Here is a 15,746-nt window from a genome sequence, read left to right on the forward strand (position 1 = left end):
AAAGTTTTACGACCAATGGACTTCGTAAGATCAGGCTAAAATATCCCGTAAACAGTGCAAATAAATTACAGAAGATCGATTTTTTATTTACTGTCTCATCTTTCAATGCGTACAATTTTTTTAAGGCTCCTTTTGATGTCTTGTATAAATCAATCTTTAAACTAAGTATAATAATAAACAACAGGTTGAAGGTTGTGAGTAAATTATTTTTATTTTATGAGAAATTTCCTCTTTTAATATACGTTCATGAACTATTACACGGTATTTCAAAACTGTTAAGGAGCAGTACTGCACGGAAATATTTTTCAGTTTTCATTAGACGTTCGTGTTGTAACGCACCATTGGAATCTCCTGAATTCTCACGCAATGCGTGTGATACTATGAATGAACGTGAACACTCTTTCGTAACCACAGATTTATAGCCGCTGATTGGTCACTTAAGAACTCATCAACATCCCTGTATGTTTACGCTACGGAAAAAGTGAAACAAAGAGAGGAAACCGTCTTAGACCACCACTAAGCTGGCCGTAACCAAAGTCAGTCTCATCGTGACCTGTGTTCGCATGGGATAGGAGGCCCGGTCTTGCATGTTTTATTCCTGCTGCCTTCTTTTTAAGATGTGTTTCATTAATAATTTGACAAAATGATTAAATTTTTGCGCTTATTGGAACAAAATTTCAGTGAGTGGTGACCTTCAACAAAGCATGTTTTAGGGGTTTTTCATTATTTCCAGAATCATATTTACTGTGGTAAGTCTTATCATAATATATTTACACTAGTAGTTCTTCTTTTTTTTTTCTACTATGTAAACTAATTTTTATCATTTTTTTCTGTTGCGTACTTGAGCAGAGACTTTTACTCAGTGAATTGATTCAATTTCGACGATGTGGTGTAGGAATGTCTGAGAGCATAGCCTAAATAGTGAAATTCCGGTTAATAAAAAATTAGCGAAAGTTTCAAACGATTTAACTGTTCCAAAATGTTTATGGAGTGTGTCCGTCCGCAGTCGAGATTTTGTTGTTTCGTTGGATTTGATTGATGTTTTGTTTGAAAATGACGACAATTACTTCGTAAGTGCATCCTGAATGATTGATGGCAGAGCCATCAGTACTGACAATATAGCTTTAACCTTTTAACCTTAGGTAAGTTAGGCAAAACGGAATATGCGTCCAAATGTTCATGCACGGGTTGTCGCGGTCTAGAAACTAGAAGCGGCGAACGCCCACTGCTCCCGCGGCTATTGTGTCCGAAATCAACAATTGCTATTGTTCTAGTATTAAAGTCGTAATAAAACGGTTAACACACATTCTTTGTGAATTATGGTGACTTGCTATACGATACGGCATTACACGTGCGTGAGTTGGAATCGTAATTATCGTTTATAAAGAAAAATTCCTGCATACATGACGATGACCGCTATAAAAGAGAAAGAAGAGTATTTTTACAAAACCAGGCGTTTCTCTATTGCGCTGAGTGATGTAAAAATCTTTTTTTTTTAACAACAAGATCAATTTCACTAATAATAACGTAAAACAAGTCACGTTTAACTCAGTTTTATGCATTGAAAACACTGAATGTGACTGTTTATTCCTTGTTAACGATTCATCAAATGTGCGCACCTACATTACAACGCACGATTTTTTTATCCTACTTAATTTCCACTGGGATGTGTATAGATCTGGTAATTTTACTTTGCAATCAGAAACATGCATTAATACATTCGGATAAATATCTTGAAGAGTCTATTAACACTTAATATCTGCATCGTGACAGCAATAAAGTAGTAATTGTATGTTTGTGTTGTGTTCTACACCCTCACAGTTATTACGTGCAGCAGTTACGGACTAATGTGGCTATGAGTGATGCAAATAAACTAATGACAATTATCTTTTTATTTATGTATATTATCGTTTTAATACAATACCTACATATCAAGTACAAATATTTTATGTTGGATGTATTAAACTAGCTTCTATCCAAAATAAAGAGAAACTCAAATTATCTAACCATTTTTAATATTTACGAAACCAACTCAAGGAAATACTATTAATGGCATAACTGTCGTAAGGAAAAACTGATTCGTTGAGAACAGCAAAGACAATGGTATTTTTGTTGTCGTTGGCGCTTCTAGAAATGTTTTTATATGTTGGCTTAATTTTGCATTCAGATCTTGAAAACGCGCGATCGTTACACTTATATTTTTTTCTAATAGGTATGTACTTACATCTAGTTATTAGTTACCGTCATTTCCACGATTATATTTGTCTCGGGCTAAAATCTGCTGATCTCACCACTTTATGATTAAAAAGCTTCTGTAATATTGACATGTTTTAATACAATTCGCAAAATCTTAGATTAAAAGTTAGTTCTTATTAGATTTTTATAGTGCAATAAACTATAGGTTTTTTGTCATTTTCAATAAAGTAATAACAATATTAACAATAATAATACTGTTATTTTATCAGTAATCTCATCACTGCATACCATCACTTGGACTTAATAGAGGCAACGATAGAAATCTTGTCGGCTGTTTCCGGAATATGACGTTTAAATAAGGTTTACACCTCAGTTTTGCTAGAACTGCGTCATCCGCGAATGGAAAATGTTTATCAAAACAAGGGAGCAAATCTTATTTAAATATTGCCAAAACAATTGTAATCCGGCAGAATCCTTAATCCATTACAAAGTTAAAAGTTCCAAACATATACCTAAAGTTCGCGCTATCTCAGTTTATCGACTTCATCTGGTGTTTCTTGAGAGCGTATTGTTAAAATTATGTTTTCATGTATGGCATTTTCGTTATTGTACGATATAGATACGTTAAGAACTAGAGGTCGGCCCAAAATAGTTAGTTAATAATTCACGTAAAAAGCAAAATTATGATCGTTTACCTGATAGTTTACTTCACGTGTTTTAAGTGATTTTGTTTCAATTTTTAACTGTTGCTTATTTTGTAAACAGTGCTCAAAAGTCTTCTTTTACTTTCATAACCAAGCAGTACATGACAAATTCTTCCCAATGCGATAAATTATTCTTAAGTACGTTGATTTTCATAACAATTTTTGTAGCTTAAATACAAAAAAAAACAATATACTAGTTTCTTCAATATAACAATTTCAGGTTTAAAATCTCCAACTTATTTATGCACAATTTGTGACATGAGTTGGAAATGTTGAATAAGATATCACAAAAATGTTTAAATCTTCCATGTTAAGTGCTAATTACGTTATAGTTTTAGCGTATAAGAATAATGTATTAATGTCAATTATTCGAACAGTGTACGAGCAAGTCGTTGTCAAAAAATATAGATTCTGAAATTTTATACTAAAATATAAAGATACATTTCAAGATTCGTTAATGATGTGCCCCAAAAAATGAGGACGTTTTGAATTTAACGTAGGTATATCTCTCAAACAAAAAAAAGTAACAATTCTGTATAAATATAGGTACACCTAGTTAATTTTTAAAAGAATTTGTAATGTAGTACCCATATTCATCTGAACCTCTGATATAAAACTATAAAATTTTTAACAGTTAAAAGAGCATATCACGCTACACATTTCAAGTGTTAATTTTTTAATAATATATTTTTATGTTACCATTAATATTATGTTTACCGGAATTTTAAAATACAGTTAAATTTTGAAAGCAATCGATTTGGTAGTTTCGGGAAGTATATATGTTTATACTACGTCGCCAATATACCTGCTTACCCAACCTTTGAAATGCCAAAAAATATATAATTAGTAATTTGTAAAAGAAAAAACCAAAAAATTTGTTGCCAAAATATAATCTGCGTAAAAATAACTTCATCTCTTCAAGTATTTAGTTAAATTTAATGTTGTTTAGCTCGTTTTCTGTTGCCTTTGTACAAACTGTTTTTTCTACAAGAAAACAATTTTTTAATGACAAAGTTTGTTTACTAAGATACATTTTTAATTATCACCTAAAGAGTATATTCGAATAGTTAATACTCTTCACAAACGTTATTCCAAATAAAAAATCCAAAATAAAAAATCTCTTTAAACAGTGCTATATTTAAAAAGGAAATTTTTTCATAGGAAGATTAGTTGTTCAGAAACTTTTGTGTCCTTCATCCGCGGAAACTTTTTGGTTCTTTCGAATTATTCAGTTCAGTTATCTTTGTGTGATAAATAGTACTAATTACAGAAATAACTATTTACCCATAGACTAACTAAAATTTCGGTAAATATAGGATTACAGAAAATAGTTAAACCAAACAGAGCATAGTCTCTTTTCAATTCAGCTCCTCTGTTAGTTGCAAATCATTTTTGCATTTCATATAGTGACGCATAAGTTACTCGTAGATGTAATTAATTTTTTTTTGAAACACTTATTTAATTGATTTGCACGCACCTATCATGGTGCATGATTGATCATCTTGTCAACGAGTGTTTCAGAATTAAAAAAACAATATATACATTTGAAGTAATATGAACAACTAAGATAGATGAATCTACCGCTTAATAAATTAGGTGTAGCTTTATTCAAATTACATAGAATTTATATTTTCATTAATGGTGCGTTGGGAAAAAAAAATATTGACACAGATCGATGAAGTAATTCTTCTGCACAGTTTTACAAGTGGAATATTTCCGACATCCAATACCAGGAAATATTCTGTATCATGAAAAAACGTTTGATCTCGTAGCGTAATTGTAGATCAAATATTGATTAACGTTAATTTTAAATCACTTAGGTCTACCGTTTAAATTGGTCACTTAATAAATACACAAAGGTGTAAGTAATAGATATGTATACTAAACATGTAGGTATACAATAAACGTTTGTTCTAGAAATCAATTTTAGTTTTAGTAGTTTAAATGCAGACACTGTTAATAGCTCGCTATTCAATCCATAACGAACACAGCATGTAGTAATTTGCCTTACTACACAGGCCTACACTCATTTGGTTCTCTTTAACAAGAGAACAGCAAATTAACTTGTTAATTAATAATTTAATTGAATGGGCGCTTCTAACCAAGATTCTATTACTATGTGCACATGTAAAATACACAAACTATAAATAATTTTATTAACGTTATTTTGTAAATTACTTCATCAGGCATAAGTTATATGTAAGTATTATTTAAATCACAAATTTTACCGATCATAGGTGTATGAATTAAAACCGCGTTATAAGGGCAGTTATGGTAAAATATGTTTGCTAAATTTCTTTCAAGTTCGTTTAAAATATTCATGTCAATATAGAATGGAAATTTTTTAAATTATACCTAACCATATGTTACTATTAATAATTACAAAATGCTATCCATCCTTAGTCCAGTATAACGGACTGTCCGTGAAATTTAAAATTTATGGTTCTTCAAACGTGTTTTCTCTTCCGATAAGTTTATTGCACAATAGGATATTTATAACTATTTTAGCAGTTTCTTAAATATAATTTATTATTATCTTGGATAATGATATTTATTGAAGACATGACTGCATTTCATTTAAGATTATCGCGGTTACACATCGCCGACGTAGCTTGTGTAAAATTAAAACAGTTACAATTAATTCTAGAAACTTTTTGAAGATTAAGTTAATGATAACCACTGTCATCCGTGCTCGTTCCTTGCTCCAAGATTTCGTTTTTTTTTTCTTTGTATGAATAAAATAATAATAACAATAAAACAGATCATATATTAAATCAAGAATTGCATAATTGGGGTAATTAAATATTAAGAATAATTCAGCCGGTTTGAGATGTATACCTAATAGCCCCGTAAATTAGAAAGTGGTAACTACTGACATAATATTGCATCTGCAACTATATAACAGACGAAAAAAGCACATATTTTTTAATTTTATGTACTATGGTCCCAAAACGACTATCGTAATACCTAGTTTCATTTTCTAGAAAAAAAAAAACGGATTTTCAATAAATTTCACGTTTGCAGTATTACATGGTCCATGTTAGATCATGACATTTATCTAAATTTATTCATCCTGATTTGCCAAAGAAACCATAATACTCACGGATTGTTGTGTATCAAATGAACAAACATGCGAACTTCCATGTTCCAGTTGATACTTTTGGGATGACAACACTTTTTTAAAAAAGATGAATATCTTAGCTAGCATTTTATCATTTTCAATATTCACTTCAATAGTTTTGATGATTGTTTAATACAAATTGCCAGGAAACAGCTTACATACGTTTTTCGTATATAAAACCTCAAGAAGATATGATGAAAATAAATATTCCTTAAAAGTCATCATGATGTTAGCCTGTTAGAATGTTTTCGCTACTAAATATCTATACAGTTAGGTAGAATTAAATACTATTTTATCATTTTTAGTATTATGTTATTTTAGAGTTATTTCTTTAACCATATTTTTTGCAGCACGGAAATATATATGCCAGAAAAATTATGTGTTAATTAAATTGATCATAATTTGGCATGAAAGATAAGATAATCTATACAGATCCGAAAATTTTATAACAATAATAATAAGGGTAGTTAATTTACCCACAAATAATTTTTTTCACGGTTCTTTTTTCTTTGTTTAAAGTTGTTTAGGCAGAAGTCCCCTCGCCACTAAAGCACAATCACTCAAACAAGGTCGGTTTCTTAGATGAATTATACTTACACTATAATTCTGCAAATTTTATTTTTTGTTATGACAACTTCGGTAAATTACAATAAAAATACTACTCCATTTATTTACACGTCAATAAGCATAATATGCTTATGTTTCGTTTATCAAATTTTGATAGAGATAAATGTATCATTTTACCGTACAATAAACAGTAAAACTGTTTACAAAATTTCAAGAAATTAAAATAGGCCGCTGTTGATTTAATTAACAAAATGATTTGCTTCATTTATTAATTTTTCTAAACATCATGAAATGAATGATGAACTGAAATAATTCTAAAAAATATTGATAAATGTACACTCACCACCTTCAGTGAGATTACCTTTGTAAAATTTTGAAATGCCATAGTCAAATTTTTGGAACATATGAACAAATAAATTTTAATTAGCAGTTTACCTTGTATCTATTTGATAAACTTAAAGGATGTATTGAAACACTCGGATTCAGTAGTTTCTAAAACAAATTATAAAATTTTATTTTACCATTCAGAATTTATTTCTAAAACCTAAATGTGTAAAGATCAAAATAATAAGTACTTGGCTAATAAATAGATATAATGCCATATTATTTTGAACCTTTATGACATCATCATATTTTTGGACTGAATATCAAAATTGTACCATCTAGGCGACATTTTTCAAATATGTCTAAAATTTCACATCAATCTATGCAGAGAATTCGGTGATTTCAAAGACTTCTTCTATGATAAAATCGTCAGACAAGAGACGACAGACAGATGGAAACGGGACCTGCTTTTTCATACTCTAGAAGCTATGGAATATTATTCGTCAGTTACAATCCATCCCTACTTTAGACTCGATAAGTAAAAATTAATGGTGAAATTAGTTCAATACCTTTTTATCAAAGCCTAAAGATGATAAAACGTTAATCAAAACTTATTTACACATCCCTTCTAAAAATTGCTGACCTTAGGTCTCGCCCTAATTGGGAAAACAACGTCCCTTACTGCTTTCTTTATTTAAAATACACACATTATTAAGAACTTCACTGTTTCATTCGTGCTCACTGACTGAGAGGGATGTAACAAAGTAGAGTTATAAAAATAAAACCTCGATGGTCAGTTGGTTGCGTTCTATATTAAAAATACTACTAGAATGCTGACCACGTGCTAACGGGATGTCATAAAAGTAATAACTGAAGAAAATAAAAGTTAATGAAAATTTTAAAACATTGTCTACATTATTAAATATTTTTCTTCTTCTATTTGCACTTCCGTAAACATTGTTTTTCCACGGTAAAAAGGAAATTAGTCTGGGAAAAGTAGTTGACTTTAACGTAATGAACCGATGAAACTTCGGGAATATATTATTTTATTCACTTTTCGTTGAAACAAGCCACTAAGAAAATTTTAATTCAGTGCTATGCTTCCTCTTTCAATTTATACACACAAAAAAAAATATATGTACTTGTAAAAATAACTGTATGTAGACAATTACGTTAGAAGATCTGATGCTTCAATGTATCGCAGTTTTCAGAGCTCTAAAAGAGAAAACAGGTTCGGAATGCGTGACTCCTCTGAATTTATCAATTAGAGGAAACATATTAGACAACAGACAATATGATGACAGTAAAAGCAAACAGAAAAGGTAATTCTTCCTGGAAAATTAATGATACCCTTAACGGATTTCTGTGGAGAAACATTGTCGTGCTCTCGACTAGTCTTGTTACGAAGGCATGGTCAATTGCTGTCACTTAATTGAATCCAACGACACTAACGACTTCAGCTAACGACGATATTTACAGAAAATCGTATTTCAGAAGACAAAGGAAGTTCTAAATTTGCAAAATGCATTACTCTATATGCAACTGTAGAAATTTTGTACTTATCACACAAGAATAACTATTTTAAGGATGGTATTTTATATATTACGTGATTAGTGTTAGATCAGGATGAAAAATCAAACACAACACTGAAGTAACGTTTAAACAATACGTGATGTTTCATTTCAAATGGTTTGTTTAAATTAATTCAAAACTGCTGCTCATATCACAAAACAGTAAAATAAAATTATAGTAGGTTGCATCACAATTTCCCATTTTCTTATAATTTTTAGTTAATGCTGAAAAATATTTATTTCGATTCGAAACTTTCAGTTTGTATTCTAATCCAAATTTTTTCAATCAATGACATTTTCTTATTGATCTGAATTTCGTCTAGCTCTTTGACGAATTTTCCATGCAGTTGTTTTTGTTTCCGCACACTTATTATGTTGTCTAGTTTGTGGGGTGTGGGGATTTCTTCGGTATTGGATATATTTAAGGGTGTGTGGTTCAAGTCTGCCCTTGCTATGACATGAAAGAGTTCGTTTCTTTCTGCGCGTCTCATGGAATATTTCTTCAATTCTGAAACTCGCCTCTTGTATATTATTGTTATTAATATTATTATGTTTCGTAGTATTTAAATTATAAAGTAGTATTGACGGCATTAGTTTTTAATTTATGTATTATTTTAAAATGATTTTCTTCTTTATCAATGTACATCATAAAATTGAATTATGTATACTCCTATTAGTTTTTGCGTTACCAGCTTGTATTTTAGTAATAAGAGAAAAAAGAACAGTTATTTTCTAGTTTCAATCACAAGTTATCTTTAAATTTAAAAGTGAAATATTTATCATACCTTGTTACAGGTAACGTAAGTAGTTCTTTTAAAACCGGCATTTCAATTAAAGATTTAAATATCAGATTATCTCATGATTGAAAATGACGTAAAATGTGCTGTAAGCTTGATCGTCTTATGAATAATTCTTGCATAAAAAGCCAGGTCTGTTTAAGATAAATTCCAATCGTAGATTTTACTGTCAATTTTGAAATTCATTATTCCAGAAGAAGCTTTGTTAAATTAAAACCTGAAAGCCATACTCTGTATTGTAATCAGTTAGTTAGTTACAAAAAAATGACAAGCGTTATTCACCGATAATATCTCAATAGTTCGCATTGGTTCGAGTTCAGCAAGTAGCTTAGTCATCATTGGCTTCTCAACATTGGCACCTCACCTGAGCCTTACTTGCAAGAACTGATTATTAGATATAGATTATTATAAGTACAACCAATATCTGTTTAAAAGTACCCATCATAATAATGAACTTTTTTTTTGTTTATATGAAGACTGTAGTATGTGTAGATAATACTAATAATACAGTTTCCACCAGTCAACTCTATAAAAACAAAAATGTAATTATAGTTTACAAAACTAAAAGTCAGCGTAGTAACATTATTCAGCTTGATTTTAATTTCAGAAGCTTTTTTATTACTGATGAGAGTTTAATTGTCTTTATTTAGAACGGAAAGTTGGTCACATGTCATCTAATTTTTGTCTACATCATCTTGATAGCAATATTAACTCCATGTGAAATAATACTGATCAAAACATTACCGGTACTTAAATGGTATGAAACTTAGTAGCTAAAATTTATTGACAAAAAAAGAATTCTAGCAAGTTTGTTATATTTTCTAATCAGAACTGTTTCACTTAGAGCGATTGCTAAAATTGCTGATCTGGTAAGTTAATTATTTTTTGACAAAGCATGTGCTTCACTGACTCATTTAGATAATAAACCAAATGTTGTCATATATTTTGAGAACAGTCAACTACTGTCTGAATATTGTATTACACATATAGGACTTAATTTCAAATTTTAACTTAAGAAAACTAAATAGTATATTAAGTATTAAGCACGGTAAGGGTCGTTTACTGGCCGAAGACAAAAGTTTGGAAACGGAGCGAAGCGACGACTCCAGTTTGTCTTAAACTAGTAAACCCCTTAAAGTGCGTGATGCGTTTGCACTGTTTTGTGTACGACCCACGTTTTTTTATCTAATTTGTGATGTTGAAAGCCTGTTTTTAGTTTTCAAAATTTATTGTTAGTTTAACCCACGTAGAAACCACATAATCTTGAATACACGATTCCTTACCGTTGGTTGTTTTCAACGGTACATAAGTCACTTACCATCGTGTTAGCCGGAACAACCAGTAATTAATAACACTTATGAACTACCGCTGAAACATACCCAGTAATTGATAAAAAATGTAATGGTCGTACATAAAATAATACAACAAAACTTTGTTCATTTATCAAACACATTCATACTTATTTAATTTTCTTGAACGAATTGAAACGTCACATCTGTTTACTCAAATAAAACATAATTTTTGTGACTACTGTATGAATTAAATTTTATAGGTTTGCTTTGATTATTATTTTCGTCCACATTGGTGGTTGTTCTGATGGAAATAACCTTTTTTTGCATAGAGAAGATGACAGAAGTTGTTTTATATTAGTTCAGAAACAAACCGTTTTTACTAGGTATGAGCAAGATAATACAATCATTCGTAGATCATATTTATCATCTGATCAATTGCTGCTATTAAATATACTGGATGAGTCACAAAGCGCGTAGTGCTCGATATCTCACTAATTTTATTAGAGACTAGCGCAACCCGGCAGACGTTGTCCTGCTTGTGTATATATTTACTTTGTATATACATATGTGGATATAAATGTATGGTCTGGAGCGCATAATTGTGTCGTATGCTTAGATCATATAATAAATAGATACCACCATGCCGTGTTCTTTCCCTAGGACAGCCTGTGACGACATCCTCCTGTCACACATCTCTCTCGTGCATGGAGGGATTACAATGAAGCTATCCTTGCCTGATCACTATTTGAATTTTGCGCGCCTAAATTTTAGGAAGTATGTCTGAACTAACTTCGGAAGAAAGATGTTGACAGCTTGATTTTATAAATAATTCACAGTAGATAACGAAAGGAATAGTAAATTATTGGGCAGCAATTGTGATCCTTTATGACTACATCACTTAAAATAGGATCTTTGTTCTAAATTCTAAGATTGTTTTTTGTACAACAACTCGAAAGAGAGGTTAGAAGAAACATCTGTCAAAAGCGATTTGTTGCGCTGGTGCGGTACAAGGATGGAAGTGAAATAGACATATACAGATGAAATGCATATAACAAAGATGAAGATGTGGTGATCACACAAGGATAGCATTATACTACTCCCCTTGACGTAGAAAACGACAACAGATAGCTTCATGTCTAGTCACAGCTTTCAGTTTGAGTATTGGTATCTATGTATTATATGATCTAAGGTCGTATGCAAGTCGTTGATCGTTTGTTAAGAGCCTTTTCTGAGTTTCAACATAAACTTGTAGCGCATCGACGTCGTATTGTTTTTCTTGCAATACGTCTCTATCGATAACATCGTTTCTGTCACGTTCCGGTGAAAACAGCCCAAGCTGATTGAGGATTTTGTTGTTAATCGACATACACACATCCTCAAGTGATATCACTAGAGAGCGGATTTCTGTCGGGCTAGACAAGGCCAAACTCGGTACGGCTCGTACGGGATGGGAATTCATTGCAATTACCGACTGCACTTCGTTTATTTGAGATTAGAATAACGCTGCTTCGTGGCACTCTGCTGTTAATTCCAGTTCTCATTTACTTAGCCGTTTGATTAATAAATCGTTAATTGTATTTATGGAATCAAGTGACAATTAAATTCAGTGATTACTATCACCCGCTACTGAGTCCCGGCGATGCAGCGCGTCCCCACCTATAATCGTGACGTAGCCCGACAGAAATCCGCTGTCTAGATATCACTGCTTCATTGAAAATGTCTTCCGAATACTGTACATCCAAGCCGGGATTATTTCTGCGTGCTCGGAGAAGTATGTCTTCACTCATACTCTCTTTGTGTTTTTCCCATAAACCTTTCGGATCAGAAGGTGCGCAGGTTGTCAAAATTATGGCAAACAGAGTTCGTATTTGATGGGCATGACATGTCTCAGATGCTTCCGCTAATGTGTTGTCCCAATGTTGATCATTTTCAAGCAAACCAAGTTTAAAACATGCTTCTCTGTATGTCTCACACTCTTGACCATCGATTGTTTTGATTGCTTGAAACGATGTTGGTCCTTTGACCACGTGAAGCAGCATTCGCAAATAGTAGCATTCACCATTATTTAGATGAACAGTATATACTCTTCCCAGTGCACCAGTAGAAAATATGCCAGCTATAGAAGAATGCCTGGCGCCTCGTTTTCTTCTGCAAAATTTCTTCGTCGATTGATTCCAAGTGTAGTACTGCGGGACTTCGTGATACATTAATATTTTTGCGAATTCGTCAGTTGCACACAATTGGAAAAAAGCGGTCAACGTTGTATTTGGTGGATCTGCAACTCGTTGGGGTGCGTTGTCTACCGTGAAGTAGACTCGTTGACCGTTTTCCAAGTGAACACTGAGATGCATGACAGCAGGAAAGCGTTCATGAATGTCGAAACCAAGAATTCTCCATACAGCTTCATTACTGCTAATATAACGTCCCATTTGAAATTGCTCGATTTCATTGACGGGCGCATTGGGATTCGCAATTCCGAAAATTGCCATATCGCTGCCTTTATTCACATATTTACATATGTATTTTATTGACTTAACTGAATTACAGGACTCCACGTTGATATGTGCATTGAATGATTTCGAAAGGATAGGAGAGTAGGGCATAATCCATCGATTATCAACTTCGAAATCAACGTTATTGATTTTGATAGTTGTGGTGTATCCTCCATCATCTGGTTTTTGTCGTCTGTACAACGGATAACCGTCGCCACCAGTTTGTGTTTCTTGCAGCAGCTGGCGTGGATACTTTTTGGCGCATTTTCCGTCTTTCATGAATGGCGAGTGTGGGTTGTGTCCCCCACATGGTCCGTGAATCATATTTTTTTTTCACAATTTCAAATAATTCTGGATCTTCTTCTGCGTTGGGCAGCTCAGCAGTAATGATATCGTCAATTTGAGTTGGAACAATTTTTTCAATCAACCAAATTAAGATATGAGCATGTGGTAGACCTCTTTTCTGCCATTCGATGGAATACATCCAACAGCGAGTTTCTCCATATATATGGTTCTTAGTGATGAGATCCATAAAACGTATCAATTTTTGTTTGAAAACTCTCGCTGTGAGGTCATGCCGATCAGATGGTTGTTGGCCAGGCAAAAGTAAATATTTGATTTCACACCAAGATGGATTGCATGTGAATGTAATGAAAAGATCTGGACGTCCATATCTGCGAACATATGTCAGAGAATCCTGAGCATATTCTTGCATATGTCTTGGACTTCCAGTATACGAAGCTGGAAGTATAATCGTTTGTCCAATGTTACCAATTGTTCCATCATTCGCGATTGCATCTCGCAAATGAATATAATCTTCGACTCGAAGCTTCGATTGATTGTAACGAATGTAATTGAGTCGTTCGCTTTCGACTTTGGCGTACATATCAACGATGAATTGTTGAAAAACATGACGACACTTTAAGATATGGTTGGATTGTTCGACTCGAATCATGATGCGATATCCATAAAAATCCATACAACTGACTTTTTTGGTTGTCGCAGCACCTGTGACGGGATGAGTTTGATACAATTCGAGATGATAACCGTCTTCTCCTCGCGGAAATAGAATTGGATATTGAAGTGCGTCGTAAGATCGATGTGTTTCAGCAATACGTTGCTTGGTTTGATTTCGCCTGCTGATAACAATATTTCGCCGAGTAATTTCTGTACCGACAATTACAGCTGCTACTTCAGGGGCTATTGGAGCATTGAAGCGTCTTTCATGCTCATTCGATGGGGTTTTGTCTGCTCTAGTAATGAGTTTGAAGTCATCGTTCTTACATTCTCCAATGCGGATTTGAAATTTCGGACCAAACAGTTGTGCTCGTGGAATAATGCTCGTAATTCAGCAATAATCTTTCGATGTTGCTACACTAAATGCGCATCGTCGATCAATCTCCTTCTCCACATTGTCCATGAAATAAATTTGCAAAAATTGCGGATCTTCTTTGGATACTGAAAGGAGTGTACCAATCTGATGATACACTTGTCCTTGCACTTTAAATGTGGGCATAAAATTATTATATCTCACAATATTCGTCGCTCCAAACGATGTCATCTGAAAGCATGAGTTGTATTTCCGAATATGCTGTAGAAAGTGTTTGGACTCCCGAGTAACTCCAGCAACGTAAGTGAGCAGTGGTTCTGGTGGTTCAGTCAGTGGTGGCAAACTGATTTTGCCGTTGGAGCAACACATGCCAGGCGCTTCTTTTTGAAACTTCAAAGCGCGACAGTGTAGACACAATTTAGTCATCGGACCAATGACAACATCGCGATGCATTTTGTAATCATATCGTAATTGAACGCTGCTTTCTTGAGATCGATTCTTGTTCTTGATCGAGTCTGCCGTGAGCGTTCTGCTTCACGTCGTGTGTCTCGCTCTTCTGGTGTTGCAGAAGCTCTTGACGCAGACGCTCTTGCTCGAAGATCTTAAACACGTACGTCATGCTGTTGTGATGTTTCGGCAGCTCTTGACGTAGAAGCTCGCACTCGCAAGTTTTCAACTCGTGCATCTCGCTCTTCAGATGTTTCGGTAGTGTGTTTTTTTTTGTTTCTCTGACTACCTTAAAAAATTGTTTATTTTAATAAAAGGAATAACTAAAGTTCCTTTGTTTTCCAAAAAATGTGTTCAATTTGTTTGGATAATTCTAACATTTAATTTTTTTAGTAACTCAGTACAAAAATAAAGAATAACACAATTTAGGGCCAGTTTAAACAATATTTTAACTAAGATTAAGTTGATCGCGCATTTAACAAGGCCATTAGCGACGTCTGATTGGCGTAGAGTCGGTCACATGGTACTTTAACGCGGGGTTAAAAATTAAATCGCAATTAAATATTTAATTGAGGTTCTGTAAACCGGGTTTAATTGTTTTATATACTATTTTAATTTTAATAAAAAAAGCCGACCGATCGGCTGTTTAGCCGACCAGTCGCCGACTGCAGCCGACGATGAAAATCGGCCGAATAGTCGGCTTATCCGACCGGTCGGCCACTAGTCGGTACATCCCTAATAAGTACTGAAGGCTACAATGTAGGAAATGATGGTATTTAATTTAAAATGAAAATTTCCGTGACAGAACACTATTAGTGGACCTCTTACCTCTATTTTTGTTTGTGTGACCAAAATCACCAACATGAAGTATCAAAAATTACTACTAGTATAACTCAACTAATAAC

At 33.1% G+C, this 15,746-nt stretch overlaps 2 protein-coding genes across 2 annotated transcripts in view; one reads left to right on the forward strand and one right to left on the reverse strand.

Annotated features, from left to right (window-relative positions):
* Window positions 1-558: 558 nt before the first annotated feature.
* The window catches only part of LOC135146254 (zinc finger protein 569-like), a 53,010-nt gene continuing 37,822 nt past the window's right edge, over window positions 559-15,746 (forward strand). Inside the window, exon 1 of the mRNA XM_064078415.1 lies at window positions 559-749. The gene's annotated coding sequence lies outside the window, so the exon portion shown is untranslated. The remainder of the gene's footprint in view (window positions 750-15,746) is intronic.
* On the reverse strand, window positions 12,196-14,847 carry LOC135120859 (uncharacterized). Its single transcript, XM_064045179.1, has 4 exons — window positions 14,538-14,847; window positions 13,402-14,390; window positions 12,276-13,304; window positions 12,196-12,228 (listed from the first exon to the last, which is right to left on the reverse strand). The coding sequence occupies exons 1-4, from the start codon at window positions 14,845-14,847 to the stop codon at window positions 12,196-12,198; spliced, it is 2,361 nt and encodes a 786-aa protein (XP_063901249.1).

Source organism: Zophobas morio, unplaced genomic scaffold, assembly GCF_036711695.1.
Source record: "Zophobas morio isolate AGI-343-1 ecotype UQ-CSIRO unplaced genomic scaffold, CSIRO_AGI_Zmor_V1 ptg000005l, whole genome shotgun sequence".
NCBI classification, from domain to species: Eukaryota; Metazoa; Arthropoda; class Insecta; order Coleoptera; family Tenebrionidae; genus Zophobas; species Zophobas morio.

What these genes read in the sequence shown, in the direction of transcription:
- LOC135120859 (XM_064045179.1), bottom strand. Translation starts at nt 14,847, where the DNA reads ATGCATCGCGATGTTGTCATTGGTCCGATGACTAAATTGTGTCTACAC. An exon ending in ACAAGTGTATCATCAGATTG is followed by an intron (nt 14,391 to 14,537) that starts GTACACTCCTTT and finishes TTATTCCACGAG; the next exon opens with CACAACTGTTTGGTCCGAAA. An exon ending in AAGACATTTTCAATGAAGCA is followed by an intron (nt 12,229 to 12,275) that starts GTGATATCTAGA and finishes TCACGATTATAG; the next exon opens with GTGGGGACGCGCTGCATCGC.